At 42.3% G+C, this 17608-nt stretch overlaps 5 protein-coding genes across 5 annotated transcripts; 3 read left to right on the forward strand and 2 right to left on the reverse strand.

The window, feature by feature from the left end:
• Positions 1 to 1924: 1924 nt before the first annotated feature.
• Positions 1925 to 4262, reverse strand: LOC108111731 (protein unc-1). The gene is given in 9 exon segments (XM_017221285.2): positions 1925 to 2261; positions 2344 to 2406; positions 2619 to 2660; positions 2727 to 2739; positions 2741 to 3175; positions 3230 to 3395; positions 3448 to 3810; positions 3876 to 4026; positions 4091 to 4262. Coding segments are annotated over 9 exon segments (1407 nt in total). The 5' UTR covers positions 4206 to 4262; the 3' UTR covers positions 1925 to 2202.
• A 4995-nt stretch (positions 4263 to 9257) lies between these two features.
• LOC108111722 lies at positions 9258 to 11643 on the reverse strand. Its single transcript, XM_017221274.2, is given in 3 exon segments — positions 9258 to 11169; positions 11172 to 11370; positions 11372 to 11643. Coding segments are annotated over 3 exon segments (2133 nt in total). The 5' UTR covers positions 11540 to 11643; the 3' UTR covers positions 9258 to 9403.
• A 1257-nt stretch (positions 11644 to 12900) lies between these two features.
• On the forward strand, positions 12901 to 13698 carry LOC108111743 (band 7 protein AAEL010189). Its single transcript, XM_017221297.2, has 3 exons — positions 12901 to 13037; positions 13089 to 13233; positions 13286 to 13698. The coding sequence occupies exons 1-3, from the start codon at positions 12974 to 12976 to the stop codon at positions 13647 to 13649; spliced, it is 573 nt and encodes a 190-aa protein (XP_017076786.2). The 5' UTR covers positions 12901 to 12973; the 3' UTR covers positions 13650 to 13698.
• Positions 13699 to 14777: 1079 nt separating this feature from the next.
• LOC108108995 lies at positions 14778 to 15607 on the forward strand. Its single transcript, XM_041818952.1, is given in 3 exon segments — positions 14778 to 15025; positions 15027 to 15029; positions 15061 to 15607. Coding segments are annotated over 3 exon segments (696 nt in total). The 5' UTR covers positions 14778 to 14806; the 3' UTR covers positions 15535 to 15607.
• A 109-nt stretch (positions 15608 to 15716) lies between these two features.
• On the forward strand, positions 15717 to 16571 carry LOC108111748. Its single transcript, XM_017221302.2, is given in 2 exon segments — positions 15717 to 16183; positions 16185 to 16571. Coding segments are annotated over 2 exon segments (684 nt in total). The 5' UTR covers positions 15717 to 15718; the 3' UTR covers positions 16404 to 16571.
• Positions 16572 to 17608: the final 1037 nt, after the last annotated feature.

Genomic DNA, 17608 nt, shown 5'->3' on the forward strand with positions numbered 1-17608 from the left:
ACGGTCACAGTGCCACATATGTCAACCGGAGCCAGTCCGGATGATTGCAGGCCAGTTGCGGTACACTCACAAAAGTTCACTCTCTCTATTCTCCTTTCCAATAGAGTAAAATTTATCAAAGATTTTCTTTCCTTTCGATTTAACTTTAAAATTATGCAGATTAGAAGAGAAAATTCTCTAAGTTTGCGCATTCGCTACTATTTATACTCTCAAAAGAATATAAACCGAATTTAAGAACCTTAAAGGTTCAATCTTTTTTTCTAAAGTGCATTAAAGGGTTAGGAAAAACATTTGTGATGGTCAACTGAAATGAGCAAATGTCAAGTGCAAGCCTGAGGATGGAAAAGAAAAACAAATCAAAGCCATTGCCATGGCGGGCATTTGTCAGCGTTTTGTTTAAACGTGAATTAAAGAATCTCCGCCTTGGGAATGAGAACTTTGTAATTCGGCTGCAGCCGCACAATCACACACATAAGCACACATGCATTCCCATATGGGAGATTGCTTATTTGGCTGTTGGCCACTTGGCGTGAGTGGCAAGTGCAAACATGGGTATTCCGGTGGCTGAGCGCCACTTTCTGCTACTACTGATGCTCCTGCTGTTCCTTCTGCTGTTGCTGCTGTTGCTACTACTGCTACTGCTGCATGTGCCATTTGCATAAATCAAATTTGAATTTGCATTGCTGCTGCCTGCAACGAGCAGTTGCAGTGGGTGAGAAAGAGCAGCAGCAGCAGTTGCCGACGTAAAACTCAAAGCGTTCCCAAACACACACACACACACACACAATCAGCCAGGTGTGCCAGATGGATAAACACGTACACAAGAAGGACGAGTGCAGAAACATCTACCTGCAAGTGTGTGTGCTCAAACACGCACAGGGCAATGAGCACGCAGCCAAACTTACGCACGCTCGCCCTCAAAAACAAATGCAAAACCCAAACACAAATACAAACAGCGACAAAGCAGCGCCAAAAACTCACTCCCGACAAAAGACGCTCAAACGATGTGCCATTAAAAGCTAAAAGCCAGCCAAAACTCTAGAGTCAAGTGCCTCCAGGTAAAACTTTCTCCACTCCCTATTTATAGCATACTTTTCAGCGTACACGAGAACTTCATTTTCTGGCATTGCTTTTAGTTTTTCTACATATTTCTGCCATGAGAAATTATATAAATTTTGAAAAATATCTAATGTTGAAAAAAACATCTATTAAAATATATCAATTAAAATGCTTAAACATGACATTGGCAATTATTTGTTATGACATTCGATGCTTGTATGTACAAAATTACTCATACGCCAGGTAACACGCATTAAAAAAGGATTTTTTTTAATCACCTCCAAGTATTTTATTATTATATTTTTTGCACCCAAAATTTAAGTCAAATCCTTTTTGATTCTGACATTTTCGTGTGTAGGCTGCCCTTCATCGTCAGGCTCACATTTCCTTTGATTTCTTTGCTATTTCTTGCACATTAGCTCAAAAACTTTCGTCGCTAAGTTACGGTGTGCTCACATACTCGAACTCGTGCCCACATACACACACACACACACACAAAGTGCATTAACATCCACCAGCCACGCCCAGCCCACTTTGTGGCAACTTTTTGCCTTGTCCAAATTAAATAATAAATGCGCAAAGTTGAGCAAATTTATAATGTTAAGCGAAAATTGTTGAGTGCCTTTTGAGTACATTTCTGCTGTCTTGGGTAATTGCAAGTTAATTGGTTACGCTTGACAATTACTAATTTATGAGAACAAGAAATTCACAAGTCTTTGGAATATTTAATTAAAAAGAATTATCATTTTAGAAACTATGATTAAGTTAACAAATAGAACAGCGTCTCCTCAAGTTTTGATATACCAATTTTGAATTTTTAAAGAATCTTGGCTATATTTTATCCCACCAATAAAGTATAGCCTCGAAAACTTCCAATTTATTAAAAGAGATAAATTGAGACCCGTGTTCCATTCTCACCGCGAGTGAAAAATACGAAGTATTCAGCTATTTTTTATCGTGTCACAAAAAACCGCTTGGAGGCCATTGAATGGCAGTGTCAATGTCACTACGCCAGTGGATGAAGAGCGAGGATAATGCCCTTCAATCAAGTTTGTGGCTCCATCGGCTGACGTGACTGTTGCTCATTTCACGCTTGGCCCTTCCATTGTCCTGCTGCCAAGAGGCCGACATCCCGCCGGCTGATTACCAGCGAGTTCGCAGGAAGTCCCGATAAGATTGCAGGTCCATAAACGCCAGGCCTCCTGTTAGACATGAAATTTTGGGACACGACAACGGTTAGAGGAGATGGGATAACAAATCACTTTGAGTTTCTATAACACTCGCCTGGTCGCTGCTGAGCACTTCGCATCGGGGTCGTCGCGACATTGTCAATTTCATCGGCAAATTCTAAAAAAAAAAATAACGGAAAAACTCACTCAGAATAAGGTTAGTTTTTTTAAGAAGAATCTTTAAATATATATTTTTAAAATTGTTTTTCATAAATATATCTACAAGATAAAAATAATTCTTATCCGCTTATATCAAATTTAGTTCTGAAAATTTACTTTAAAAAGTTTACTTTTAGTTTTGTGTTTTTTTTTAGAAATTTAAGGACATACTCGAAGGACTCATTTTAACTTCTTCCATTTCATAGGCTACATCTAAAAGATATAAGAAATGTTTATTAGTGTGAGTGCAATATTAAAGGATTATTTAAAAACTCTTACAATTAGGTCTCTGATATTGTTTTCTGATCTGACTGAACTTTCTGACTATCTTCCATACTTTTAGCCATCACCAAAGCATCACTGGGACCTTTGACACTCCTTGACGAGCTAGGTTCATCTGGGTCTTCCACTTTTGAAGTTGGTCTCACCTCATCCTTACCATCAAAGAAAAAATTAGAAAGAATTCCTCTACCAAAACCTCCACTTTCTCCGCCACCTTCCTTTCGAGTGTCATTGCTACCTCCGGCACCTCCTTCATCTGCTTTCCCAGCTTCTTTGTTAGCACCACGTGATCCTTCTTTTTATTATCCTTCTTATCATCATCACCTGCCCTTCTTGTTACTTTCCTTCTTACTCATAAAAGGCTCCATAATCTCCAAAGGAATGGGATATATGATCCTAACTCGGCGTTCAGTGGCAATCGATGAGAGGATCTGCAGATGCCTCAGCTAATCCACAGGAAATGCTTTAATCAAAGGCTTCATATATTTTTATTAAATTACCTGCAATGTGATCTTGTTCTCTGACATCACATCTGAGGCCTCCTTCAGGGCCTTTGAAGCTTTGAGCTCACCTTCGGCCAAAATAATCTTAGCACGCGCTTCCCTCACAGCCTCAGCCTCGCTGGCCAAGGATCTTTCCAAACTGGAAGGTAATACGATATCCATGCTAAAGTTATGAACAATTAATAAATTTGCTTAATACATTTTGTTTTACTTACACATCCACCCGCTCAACACGAACTCCCCAGCGTTCAGTGATCTTGGCTACTGCATGCTGAATTTCCCTGGAGAGCTGCTGCCTCGAGGTCAGCAAGACATTGAGCGTCTTGGAACCGACGACATTCCGCAGAGTGACCTGGGAAATCAGCTGAGTGGCCTGCCGGGCATCGTCCACCTGGATGATCGAGTCGATCGGACTGTAAATGCAATAGTAAACGACTGCATTTACAGTGATCGTCACCGAATCCTTCGTGAGCACATCCTGTGGCCGAACGTTAGCAACGTCAGTACGCATATCTACTTTGTGTACGTCATCGATACAAGGAAAGACGAATACTAAGCCTGGTCCTCGAACACCCTTCCTGCAGGAGAGAGCATATAGTATAGAGTAGTAATCAGGAGCTATCAAATAATAGCATATCTCCACCTAAGGCGACCCAGGCGAAGGATAATCAATCGAGTGTACTCTGGAACTACATTCAGACAACAGAACAGGGAAATTGGAAAAGTCACAACAAACAGGATCCAGCAGAAGATTACAGCGCACTTCTCGACAGCGGTGCTCTTATCGTCCTCAGCTGGGAAATGGGAAATACACTGATCAGAACGAAATCACTGTTAGCAAGGTTATCTTTGTCTTACTGGTTTGAATGTACCGACTTGGTGGAGCCCTACTGCCATCTCCGACATCTGCTGAGGGTCGTTGAAATTCCTGTGGCTTTGTAGGTTCTTTCAGAGGATCCCTCGGTGCATCCATCGGATGTTCTTTCTAGATATTAAGATCGCTTGTTACTTCAAATTTTAAAGTATTTAAAAAAACTCAGTACGTGACTCATGTGTATGATGTTTCATTCAAAGTTAACACTACTCATCTAACAGTTGACCCCGGAAGACCCCTGTATACAGTATTCCTATGAATATTCTCATTTATTTCCACCATACAAGCAACTGAAATTCGAGGAAATAAGAAGAAGGGGAGGGGCGTTAGATTGCATATAACCCGCAAGAGCTCATAAATTTCCCTTTTTCCCAGCTAGAAAAGCTCAACTGCAGCCCATTCACTGTCAAACCACAAAAACCCCAAAAGTGCACATTACTCTGCTTATAAGCAAGCCACTTTTTTCAAGAGAATTCATCGGTGACAGCAGGGGGAAAGGGTCAGAATATGGGATGAGGGATCGGAAGGAGAGTATCATTTGATTTGATAACCATAATAGCTTACATATCTTTTCAGTCAGATACTTATAGCCTCGACACGTACTGTACCATAGGTTAGGAGCATGGCAGCAGAAGTGTCAAAATCTGACATGGAAAAATGAACCCAACACCGAGAGCTCCTAATTTTAGTTACAAAAGCCGGTTGGCGGGCTTCTTGGCAGGCGGCACCTCTTTGTGCCGCGGAAAACCCAAGTCGGCGGGGAAGTTGAAAAAGTGGCCGGAAGAGGAATGGCAAGAGGCAGAGGTGTAGAAACTGGCTGGGGAGAAGGCTTTTCCGATGATAATACCTGGCGGCGTGAACGTGACGATGACTGGCACGATAACATTGAAATATTACCTTGGCCAAGTCGCTGTCGACCCGTCGCCGCCAAAAAAGACTCCCGGATGGCGTTCCGACGCGCCCATCGTGAGCAATTATAATTAGATGTGACTGACGCTGGGAGCTCAATTAAAAGCCACGTGGCTGGGCGAACACCAAAATTGGGTTAAAACGTGCACCGGCAAATAGTCGTGTGCAAATGTGCAGATCCCCAAACCCCCCTCAACCTCACAGCCTCAAAAAAAGCCTCTCGAAATTGTTTCTATTTCAATTTGCCAACCATGGCTTTCGGGGTGCGGAAGCGTGACATTTTGGCTGTGCCGATATTTATGCTTTTCCGAACTCAAATCCCCACATTTACACAACTTTTGGTTGAGCAAAAGGGCCGGGAGGCGGACGCCGCTGGGGGTGGTGGCGGGCGTGGTTGGAAAAGTTTTCGTTTTCATTTTCATGCCAAATTTCAGCACACACACACACATCCGCGTCTGCGGTCAACTCCGGATCCGTCCCGCTCAACCGGAAGCCTTCGGCAATGCGACGATAGGAAATTGGTTTATTTTATTCCCATCGACAGTTTGCTGCGGCCTTGGATGGCTCGGTTGGTGGTCGTAGGTGGGTCTTTTGGGTGGCAGCTCGCTTTTTGGGGAATTTCCAAATTAACATGAAAAACGATTTAACGATTTTCACTCTGAAAAATCTAATTAAGAAAAAAACAATTTCCGATTTAATTGCGCATTTTTTGTGTTTATATAGCGAATACCGAAATAATTAGAGCGCCATTAGTTGCACGCTTGACTTTTGTTTTTCCATTTTTTGAGTGAGCGAGTGAGTGTAGTTGCAGCCAGTTAAAGCCTACAAATTGACTGGTTCAGCCTGGTTTTTGGTGGCTGGCAGGCCACTCTGCCAGTGGCCTCAGTCTGGCCACGTACTAATGAAAACGAGTCCCAAATGAAGTTAGGGCCGACAGCAAATGGCGGATGGCGATAACTGGGCCAAAATAAGTAGCTCGACAGCATATGGGAAGGAGCTTACATTCATAACCGAAGATGGAATGCACTTTTCTTGGAAAGAAATAAAAATGTATCCAAGGAGAATGATATATAGACTGTGGGTTACTGTGGAATTTAACATTTTCCAAGCAAAAGAGTTAACTAAACAACAATATAACTTCATTTTCGTACATCTTAAATGATTCATCATTTTTATTGACATTTTGAGATATCTCAACTTCTTTCTGAGAGGAAACTCTCAGGCCAACAGCAAAGCTATCAGGAAAAGTAATTCCAGGACTGAAACCTTTAAAGCCATAACTCTATAGAATGGAATTCACTTCTTTAGTTCATATTTTCACCATTTACCAGTATGAAAACATGAAAATACTTCAAGTTCCAGTGCAATCTAAGATAGCTCTCAGCCAGAGTATAAGAGGGTCTTTGACCTCATATTCACTGGGCAACACACCATCCATTTTGTTTCCACCCAGTCACATGCAGCTGGAAATGCATTTGGAGTGTGTGACCGCAGGAACACCAAAAACCGAAAAGTGGAAAAAGGATGAAAGGGAGCGCCGCCCAGAAACCCAAGAATGAATGAAGTGGAAGACATGAATGGGAAAAGGCGAAACAGGATCACACTCGTATTTTCAACGCCAAAAACCAAAAAAAAAAAAAAAAAATGTAGGCGGTAAAAAATGCAGGCTAAATGTGCTCGTTAGTGGTTTTCTGGTTGAGTTTTCCCTGTCGATTGTCTGTGAGCTCCTCTACGTTCCTTTTTTTTTTTGGTGTACGAATAAACCAGATTCGTATCCATATCCGTATCGCATAAATTCAGCTTCGTTTAGCAAGTTCCTTTTGGCCCTTTTCCGGTATTCGTTGGCGAATGTTTGACTTTAAGCAAAGTCAACACGCAATTTAAATAACAATTGGCCTTTCTTTTGTGGATGATTTTTAAGTTAGTGGGTGGTGGTTGGGTTGAGTGTCATTAGCAAGACATTTATACGCCTCAGTTGAGCGCTCAACACATGTTTATGCATATCAGGAACCTTTTCCCAAGCATAAATTAAGTCAAGGCCAGGATTTTGCTGACAAGGCAAAACATTTTGCCAAACATGTGTGACTCAATGTTCAACGAAAGCTGTCTAAGAATTTGGGTTTCAGCCTGCTTGGCTGGCATTACGCACACAGTGGAGGGGAATAAGTGGTAAAAGTAGCAGAAAATCTTTTCAGTGGGGTATTAGCTCTAAGGAAACTCGGTAGCTAAACTTGTGTTTTCTTAACTAGAGAAAGTAAGAAGGTATACAGTATGCTTGTTAAGTTAAGGTAACTTAAAGGCTTACCTAATTTATATAAAGTACTATGTTAACTAAATTTTGAAGCACATCTTTTATAAATCATATTTAAAATATCTTGTTAGATTTTTTAAAATTAAATTGTCTGTAATTTTTGAGACGTTTTAAATGTATTGTTAAAGTTTTTTTATAAGCTTGCATTGCTATACTTCTTAAACCCATCCATATGTTAAGTGAATGTTTTTACACCCACAACTGGGTGAACTTAATGGAATCAGATGACCTGGTTGGACCGACTTACTGGTCACCTGCACATCTTTATCCTGTGCCTGTGCCAATGTTTTTTCCTTCTGTCGCTCTTATCCTCTTTGCATTCCCGTTTTATCTAAGCTCAGCTTTGGCATTGTTAATGCCAACACACATTTTCACATTTTTACCCCCACTTGGCAAATTTACGTATTTCCCAATGCCCCCACCTCCTAATGTCTGGAGTTTCCACCCACCCACCGCCAATGTCACGGCATTTGTACTTTCCTGCACTTTAGTGAGCGCACAAATCCGCACGAGAAACGGAGGCAAAAAAAAAAAGCGAAGGGATTTTATCTTTTCAGTCGCTTGTTGCTTTTGGCTCCTTGAAGTCGCCGTCCGGACATTTCCGGCTGGAGAAATACGTATGCTCGTATATACGTTTGGACTCGACCTGACATGGACTTATCGCCGGTCCAGATTTACGCCGGAGCCAACAACAATGTTCTCGCTGCTCCTGCTCCTGCTGCTGATTGCGGGAATTAACAGCTCCGTTTCTATGCAACATTAATTTATGGCTTAAACAGCGAACCAAAACAGTTTGGACGTGATTGAATTTATTCGAAGCTCTCGTTAGCCACAAGTATCGAATGGTATTTTCATTTTTTTTTTTTCATTTTGCACACGACTGGGGAATCCTCGTTTGCCTCTTTGCCGCCAACGTTGTCAAGTCATCTGTGCTGATTTCCATGGCAAATTTTCCACTTTCGCACCATTCATTTCCATTGGCGAACAATGGATGCCGAAAAAAAAGAAACCAAAAGTGGGAAAAAGTGTCTGCATTGAGACAAATTTAATGAAATTTCAAATTGCCATTCGCCTTCTGTCTAGATCTCAGGATGCTTTCTTCTCTGTTTTGTCAAAGCTGGTAGAGGTTATTCTGGGTTTTTGATTTGGAAAATTCGAAGAAAAATGTTAAAAACTTGGAAGGAAATCGAAATGGTTTTTATATCTTAATACGTTTAGTCTTTAAATCCATGATTATTCATGTATTTTTGTGTAGTTACTTTAAAAAAGTTTAAGAAAAGATGTTTACTAAAAAGTTTACTTGCAGAAAACATATTTTTTGGCATAATAATCCACATAAATCAACACCAGCAGCTAAAGAAATTCATAAACCTCCTAATTTTTAAATCAAATAAAAATCTTACAATGACTTTAGTATTTGAAAAGTAATATTAACTTTCTGTATAAATGAATACCACAGGAAATACATTTCCTTAAGTCCGGAAATAGGTGACAAAATCGGATTCGGTGAGTGTGAATATGGGAATCGGTTCCGTGCGTCCTTTATTCTCCATCTCAGTCGTTTCGCCTTTGCATGTCGGACACGAGGAGTCGACTCAAGTCGCCTCATTCAGGGTCTCTTTTGTGCCGCTGTGACAGCTGCTCATTTCACGCTTGGTAATTTCAATGAATTTTACGGGGATCCTAGCAGGACATGCCACGGCAAACCAACTCCACGGCACGCTATCCACTTATTTGTATGCCGCTCATTAATTAAATTTTCTCGTCTATATTCGCTGCGTTTAGTTTGAAAAGTTTCTCTTAGTTTAGTAAAGGAAATCGTTAGAATATTATCTAGAAAGTATTAATAGAAAGTTTATACTCGGGAATCACATGGGAAGTTGGTTGGCTGATACATCTGATATAGCATCCAATTTAAAAACCATTTAACCTTTTAAGGAAAGCAAATCCATACATATTATAATTCGCATCAATAAACAAATACACAATAATGTAAAACATGTAAATCACTACAAATTTGGGTAACAAACAATTTAAAAACATGAAAAAGTATTTACCAAGATTTGGTTTTTCAATACTATCTTAACATATCCGCATAACGAACTGGCAGATAGGCGAAGAAACTATTGAGCAAGGAGGCCTTTCTGACCAAGTGGGGGCTCATTGCATTCCAACAAATTCCGGTCAGGTTCATAATTTTATCGTTGAGCGGCATTCGATATTGATCTTTTAATTTCTTGGCTAACCTTCTCAGACGTGCACTGTCTTTGTAGGTGTCATCAGCGGAGAAACCTTCTCGATTAGCACTAGGTGCATTGGCCAGTTGCCTTTCCACAAGGAAAAAGGTGCTTAGTCCCTTATTGATCATCTTGCCAATCTCCTGCTGATAGTACACCTTTCCATACCGACGCTTTATCCACTCCATCATCACGAATGACTTGTGGGCATCGGGAAACGAGGCAAAGACGAGGCGTGGATCCCGACGCAGTATGGAAAATCCATCCCTCAACAATCGCTCCATCAGATGATGATTGTTGGGATCGAATTTCTTAATGTCCTTGGTCCATTGTAGATCATCAAACCTATCGCCACAAATCTGGGGCGGCTCGTCTTTTTCGTCCGAAAATTTAGGTTTTTCGGATATTATAGACTCCTGGTCCCGTTGATGGGCCTCCAAGGAGCCGAACCACATTTTCTCGGCACATTTCACAATGGCCGCCACCACCTGGTCCCGGGAATTGATACGTTCGTTGTAACCATCCTCGCTGGAGGGACAACTTTCCTCCTTCAGAGTGCGAATGGCTTCGCCGCGAATCACATCCCTGGGCGCGGGATCCTGGTTCCGCGGTGCCACCTCGTGGTAGTTGAATACAAACGGCTTGTGCCGCTGATTACTGACAAAAAGGCGTCCCTGCTTCGAAGTCTTCACACAAACGTCTTGGTTATTATCGCCGAACTTCGTCTGCGTGATGACCACCTTCCGGGGACGCTTGATGCTTCCAAGTTTAGTTGGTGGGCATCGGGAGAGCTTCTCCTCATGAGGAACCATCGGACAAGGGATGTCATCTTCTGGATCTGACACCCGTACTGTGCTCAGCCGACTCACGGTGTCCTTACCGGTAATCACGTGGACACCCAGAGTGGGCTTAACATTCAGACGACCTATGTCCGCCTCCTGGGATAGGTACTTCACCTTGCTCGTCTGCACAGTGGTCGGTACCTTGCCCATCGAGCAGATCTGGTCATGATCTTCCAGCAACATCATATCCGTGTGATGGCGCTCACGTAGTCGTTTCCATCGCAGGGTGCACTCTTCAATGTCCCGATCCAACTGGGCTACTATGCGCTTCTTAAGAACAGCATCCTGCCGGGAAGTCACATCCACGAGAGCCAGACACTGTTTATGTGCCTTGACCACAGCGGCATCCTTTACCAGCTGCTCCTGTCGCCGTGCCTCCTTGTGGACCTCACACATGGGCTTCGTTTCGTCTTCCTCCTTCTCCTCCCCTGGCAGAAGGCAATCTATTGCCCTAAAATAGTCAGTCATAATATCGCCCACCATATCGAAGAGTAATCGCTTCACCGGCTGGAAAGTGTGCTTGGCAAACCAGCGTTTCTCGTCGTTCACCCTGTAGTTGGGCCTCTCTCCGGCTGGCCAGAAGGGAAAGGTCACCACGAGATAAGGGTGTTTCGAGGAGTACTTTTCGCTACTCTTGGGAACCTTTGGCTTGGGCAATGGTGTAAAGTAGGGCGATCGAACGTTCTTAAAGTCTGATACCCTGTGCGTTGAGGGTGTCAGAGTAGATCTGAGGGTAATCGCAGGTTCTATTGATTTCTTTTTTTCAGACGCTCAACTCCTTTCGGCAGAATGCGATCCAATTCACGCATAGTTATTTCCAAGTCCAGAAAGGTAAGGGCTGACATTATGATTTTTTCGCTGTACGCAAAGCCTGCACCTTTGTAGCATGCCTCAAGGAGAAAGTAAAGAAATGCCACGTCACTGTTGCGGCAAACGGTGATCAACTTGTGCAACATCTTCGCCTTTCACCATGGGTGTGACTCCCAAGCGCCTCAGACAGAATTGGGTGCGGTAAACCGTAGCCTCAGCATGATCGTCCCGGATTGAGAAGGCCAGAGCCTCGATGGCCTGCACCTGAAAGTCAGATAGATTGGTATACCAAGTGGCCTTCACTGGCGCTCCCTGGTCTCGCATGGCTTATTTTTACTAGGTATTTTAAAATTGCAAAAATATATATAAAAAGGTGGATAAAATAACTTAAAATTTTGATATGATGCTATGTAAGCTTAGGCTTAAGGTGTGGATAAAACTGAATCATTTCTGATTTGACATGAAAGATGTTTCAAACGCTCACTTTTCGTTTTATAAATAATAAAGGTTGTAGGATCACACCCTTGAATCACTTTTTAGAACCTGAAACAGATATTAAATGAATGCAACTTAAATGAAAAACCAGTGAAAAATGCACTTTGCCATCCATCGTTCAATCTATCCACACTCTATTGCAACGGTATCTGAGACTGAATTGAAACGCCATTAATTTGCCACCTTCCATCAACTTGCAACAGGTGGCATACCGTTATTGTTGCTTTTTTTAACCATATACCTACTACCACCAACATAAGGGGGGAGCAGAGCCCATTTCCCCGTCCTGACAACTGACAATGATGGATTAGTTTATCAGAGCGGGCGGGGACATTCATTTGCTCTTTGTTTCGCAGTTGGAAATGGAAGGAGCCACACTTTCCCCCTTGGGGACTAATAACTTTATCCGTCATCAGAGCGAAATATAATAGAGTAATTTTCTATGTGACGCGCCAGGATAATTGGCTGGACTTGCGACTCGGACTTGGCCATATGTCGCTGCACTTGCAATCAGATAAATTGTGGCAGGAGGTGAGGATCTGTGGAGGGCGGAGGGCCAACAGAAGAATGGGCAAATCACATAAATTACTTTATGATGACCAGGACTCGGGCCATGAATCTGGTGAAAAGGGAGAAAAACTTTCTTTCAGCCTGGCACATGTGGTCACGGAAGGCAAAAAGAATAACAAAAAAGAAAAGGAGTGGCAACTTCCAGACTGCCGCAAGGAAGCAACAAAAGTCATTTCGAAGTTATTACCCCACTCCTCCAAAACATTTGGCCAGTATTAAAGCCTGGTCCAGTAGTCAGTTGCCATTTGTTTGTCGCTCCATAAAAAATAGCAGAGAAGGCGAGAAAACAAAAGTTTTCCTCCTTTTGCTCTATGAACTTTTGTCAGCTTCGCTCTGCGATAAAGTTTCTCCCTTCTTTTTTTTTTATATATTTCTTTTTGGCCAATTTTTATTTGTGACTGACCATTCAGAGGATTTTTTGCTGTTTGTTTTTTTGGCCCCCCAAAAAAGTTTCCCGTTCAAGGAACTTGCATGAAAAATGCAATTTCAAATAAAATTTAAGTTTTTCGGTTACTCCTGCTGCCAGCGCAATATGCAAATGATTAAATTTGAAAATATTAAGCTCCGAGGGAGTTGAATAAAGTCCAAAGTAGTAAGTGGATTGCGGTGTTTAAGTTGGACGGAAAACTTATACATTTGACATTTACTTCTATGAAATAATCACATTTATTGTTGTTCAAAAAATTCATTGTAATGAGAGTGCAATATGAAGTACAATATCAGAAGAATGATAAGGCTGAACCTACCCCAGATGCGGGTAAGGATTGAAACACCTTAAGAACTTTGATCCTAACTTACTTCCTTACAGATGAGAAGAACTTGCTGGTTGAAAGAATAGCTGTGGGCTTGTCCTGGTTATTTGTGGTCATATTCTTTCCCTTCTCCATCTGCCTTTGTCTAGTTGTGGCCAAGGAATTCCAGCGGCTAGTCATGTTCCGTTTGGGTCGTATCAGGTGAAGTTGTTTAACTATTTCAGTACATCATCCAACATTCAACCCACTTCAGGAATTGCTACGGTCCAGGCCTTGTCTGGCAGCTGCCCTGCATCGATAGCTATAATACGGTGGATATTCGCACGAATGTGGCTAATGTGAATCCCCAGGAGATGCTAACCAAGGATTCGGTGACGATAACCGTGAATGCAGTCGTGTTCTATTGCATTTATAATCCCATCGACTCGATCATCAAGGTGGACGATGCCCAGGATGTCACCGAACGGATTTCCCAGGTCACGCTGCGCAACATTGTGGGGTCGAAGAAACTCCACGAACTTTTGACCTCCAGGCAGCAGCTATCTCTGGAAATCCAAAAAGCTGTGGCCGAAATCACTGGGCGTTGGGGAGTAAGGGTAGAGCGGGTGGACGTGTAAGCTTGTCCTTGATAACTGATCCATCACTACATTTGTATATACCTTCCCAGGATGGAAATATCTTTACCAAGCAGCTTGGAGCGATCCCTGGCCAGCGAAGCGGAGGCGACGAGAGAAGCCAGGGCTAAAATCATCCTAGCCGAAGGTGAAGCCAAAGCCTCGCAGGCTCTAAAGGACTGCTCTGATGTGATGTCTGAGAACCAAATTAGTCTACAGGTATCTATGAGATAATTCCCTGTGTTATAAAACAAACCAAATCCTAACTTAACTTTTCCCATTTAGCTGAGGCATCTGCAGATTCTTTCGTCCTTAGCGCAGGATCGTCGGGTAAATATAATATTTCCCATTCCTTTGGCAATTATGGAAGCATTTATGGATGGGAAAGAGTCGTCTGAGCCAACCCAAGAAGACGAAGAAGAAGATCAAGAAGATGACGATGACCAAGATGATTATTTAAATTTATTCTCACCTAAAGTTTACATCACGGGCTCTCCACCGGAATCACTTAACGATCTCAAACCGGATGCCGATGATGATCGCGGCTTGGGACCTTCCGCCAAGGAGTCTACGCAAAGAAGAAAATGAACAGGAAAAAACCATACCAGTCCGCTCTTGGCAGTGGCCAGCATTCTTTAGATCCTGGCGACGGCCTAATGATGACGAACAACCATCAAGCAGTCGAAGGGTTCGAACTGAAGATGGCCAACCAACGTCTAGGAGAAGACCCAGGCGGCCTGATGAAGTCGATCCTTATCCACTTCTTCCTGACTCCTCAGAGCGTTATAAATCGAAGTCTGCCTCTACTCCTATTCCTCCACGTCCTGATCCGCCACCACTTCCTCAGATTCCTCCTCATCCACAGCTTCCGCCCATTCCTCCTCATCCAACTTTACCTCGTGTTCCCGATCCTCCCAAACCGCCTCCCAAATCTTCCGGCAAATAGGGATCACAAGGTACCGAAGTCCGACAGGATAAATTATTTTTAATCTTTAGATTTTATAAACTGAAATATAAAGATGCCAAAAACTTTTATGGCCACATAGTAATGGTTATTTAAAACTATTTTTGAACTATTTTTTGAATAATGAACGTCATGACTCTTATTTCAGTGTGAAAAATATACAAGAGATTTAAGTAATTTTCTTAAATTGTTAAAGATGTCATCCTTAAAATGGGGGCCAGAAAAGGGCTTCCACAAACCACCAGGACATAACATGATCACATCCCAAGAATGCTTGCAGCTGAAACGTGATCTAGACTTCGAAAATCAAGATGACTTCGAGGTTAGTCCCATGATCCTTTGCCTGATGCTAACCTTTTTGTTGTTTGTGATTGGTTTCTGGATCTGGCTGATATCGAGGAGCTGTATCTTTGCCTCAATCCGAGCAAGTTGGAAAAAAGAGTGGAACAAAACGTGAAGCAGCAGGTAAAACTCAGAAGAACGAAAGCCAAAATGTTCGTTTCCTTGATGGTCTGGCTAGGACAAAACTCCCAAAATGGCAGCTCGTCGGGGCTCGATATTACCTCACATATTTGGAAAAGAAATCCAATGAACGTTTCTTACGGATGCTCCCAACAAGACATATTGAAGCCTGACTACTGTTCCAAGATGGATTCCCCGGACACATCACCAATCTTAGTACACTCAGTGGCAGTCAAGGAGTCAGATACAGGATCTTTATCAAGCTGTTCAGCAACCTCTGGAATGAAAAACGAAAAGGAAGTGGTTGCATCTACTTCCCAGGCTGTGGCTGGATCACCAGCAACTAATGATAGTACGTCCTCTCCTTTGGGAATGGAAAGTCCACAACCGAAAAGGAAGTACGGAATAAAGTGGTCCAGTTTTATGAGGCGCGGTCGAAGGGATCAGTCTGGAACTTCGTGATATTACCTTCGGATAATCTAGTTACATAATTATTTGTTTTAATGGAAATAAAAACAAAAACGCTCTAATATAATACATCACTTTCTTTACTTTCCAGGGAAAAAATTTAAAGTTTAGTAATAAAAAAGAACATTTTAAGAAGGCTGCGAAAAATATAACGAAAATATTCGCTTTAGAAATAACAATGAATCCAGCTTGCAAACTGAATCTAGATGGCAAAGAGTGTCAGGTGTGGATGGACGAGGTGTGTGCCCACTGCGCCCAACTGCTGCCCAGTGTGGAGGATGCCGATCTCTGGGACAAGTGGTGGGCGGACGAGCTCCCTGCTCCTTTCAAGCCCAGAGTTAACCTGATGTCCGCTTATGACTGCCACAAGCTGCGCAAGGAGGTGGCCAGACAGGTTTCATTACACGGGGATAAGCAATGGTATGAGGACGGAGGAAACCCAGCCTCATGGACGGTCTGTACGCTAATCCTACTTATTATAGTGATTTTTTGCTCGGTAATAGCTTTGATATGTGCCTTGAAAATCTTATTTGATGGAGTAAGACGATGGTCGGTTCGCGTGAAATGCCGTCCTACTAAGGTAGTTAAGGCCGAGAAGCAGGTTTCACCGAAACCACCAACACCGCCTCCCTGCAAGCCGAAACAAGGAGCCTAAATCCTTTATCTCCTTTGGTAGAAACACCGATCCGCGAACCCGTTTTGGCCCGTATAAACACCAGAAGCTTCTCAAGATCGCCTCCACTAAGGAATGCAATCTGGTGGAGACCATTTCAGCCAAGTCAAAGTCATCACCCCGAGTGGCCCAGGAAAAGGACCAGCACGTCCAACGCCAATCGAAGAAAAACAAATCGGCCACAAAATAACCGTCGAGGGAAGCTTTGGCCCCGGCCAAAAAAAAAAAAGAAATCGGAAAACAAATTCGAAGGCTGTCGGAGCTGTGCTCAATCGCGGATAAGATTTATGAAATGTGTTCCGCCCCGATTTGTTCTCTTTTTTCCCGGTTCGCTTCTAGTCGGTTTCGGTTTCGGTTTCCTTTTTTTAACGTAGCCGTGCAGCGGCGAAATACAAAAACAAATAAATATTCAGAAGGTGGCACAGTGGCTTGCAACTGGGTCAAAAAGTTTGTTTTTAATAAATTTCTAAAGCTGGTAAATAATATATTTTATGGGGATTTCGTTTATAGGAGGGAATTTATTGATTAATTAAGGCTTCTATGTTATTTAAAATCTATTAAAAAATTGTATATTCAAAAAGAAAGTTGAAAATGTTATAGTCTATGGCATCTCGACTTCATTAGGATGTTACTGTGGAGACTTATTACCCCTCCAACCATCAATCTTTAAACTTTAAAGCTAATATAAGAACATAAGTAGGTAAGTTTGGTCTAAGTTAAAAACATAAAACATTTTAAATCAGAATATTAACTTTGTTAAGCAAACCAAGTAAGTTCTTATTGAAAAATATGTAGTAAGTCCGAAGTTCTTTTTGGCTTACAGCAACCCACTGTAGGCATGCCCCTTTAGTGGCAGTGACTGGATCGGGATCGGGATATACACCCAAAAAGCATGCATGCTCCCCGTACATTTGGCCGGAATGACCTCAGAGAAGTGGCTGGCCAAGTGTTGTTCCTGGCAGCGTATCAACATTTTGCCTATAAATACGGCGGATGTCGTTAATCTCAAATACAAGCAATTTTTAAAAATTCATGGGGTATTGTTTATCGCATGGAATGGGTTGGATGTTTCATAGGATTGGTGGAGGTCGCAGAACACAACACGGAATGTACAGAGGGAGGGGGGGCAAGAGAATGAGTGAGTGTCAGAGTGCATGGGATTGGCAATAAAAAAACAATTGAATTTAATTTCGATTGAATGCACACTCAAATCGAAATTGCAGCAAACAATTTAGACAAAATGCATTTGTATTTACGTTATGTCTAAATGATTGCTCAAATTATGGCTGCCAGATGAAATTTATATGCCTTTTTCCGCCAGCATTTCTTTTTTATTTAATGAATTTATTTGTGGATTTTGGTGGGGCTTGGTGCTGGTCATGGGAGTCGTCGGGC

This window comes from Drosophila eugracilis, unplaced genomic scaffold, assembly GCF_018153835.1.
Source record: "Drosophila eugracilis isolate 14026-0451.02 unplaced genomic scaffold, ASM1815383v1 contig_415, whole genome shotgun sequence".
In the NCBI taxonomy this organism is placed as follows: Eukaryota; Metazoa; Arthropoda; class Insecta; order Diptera; family Drosophilidae; genus Drosophila; species Drosophila eugracilis.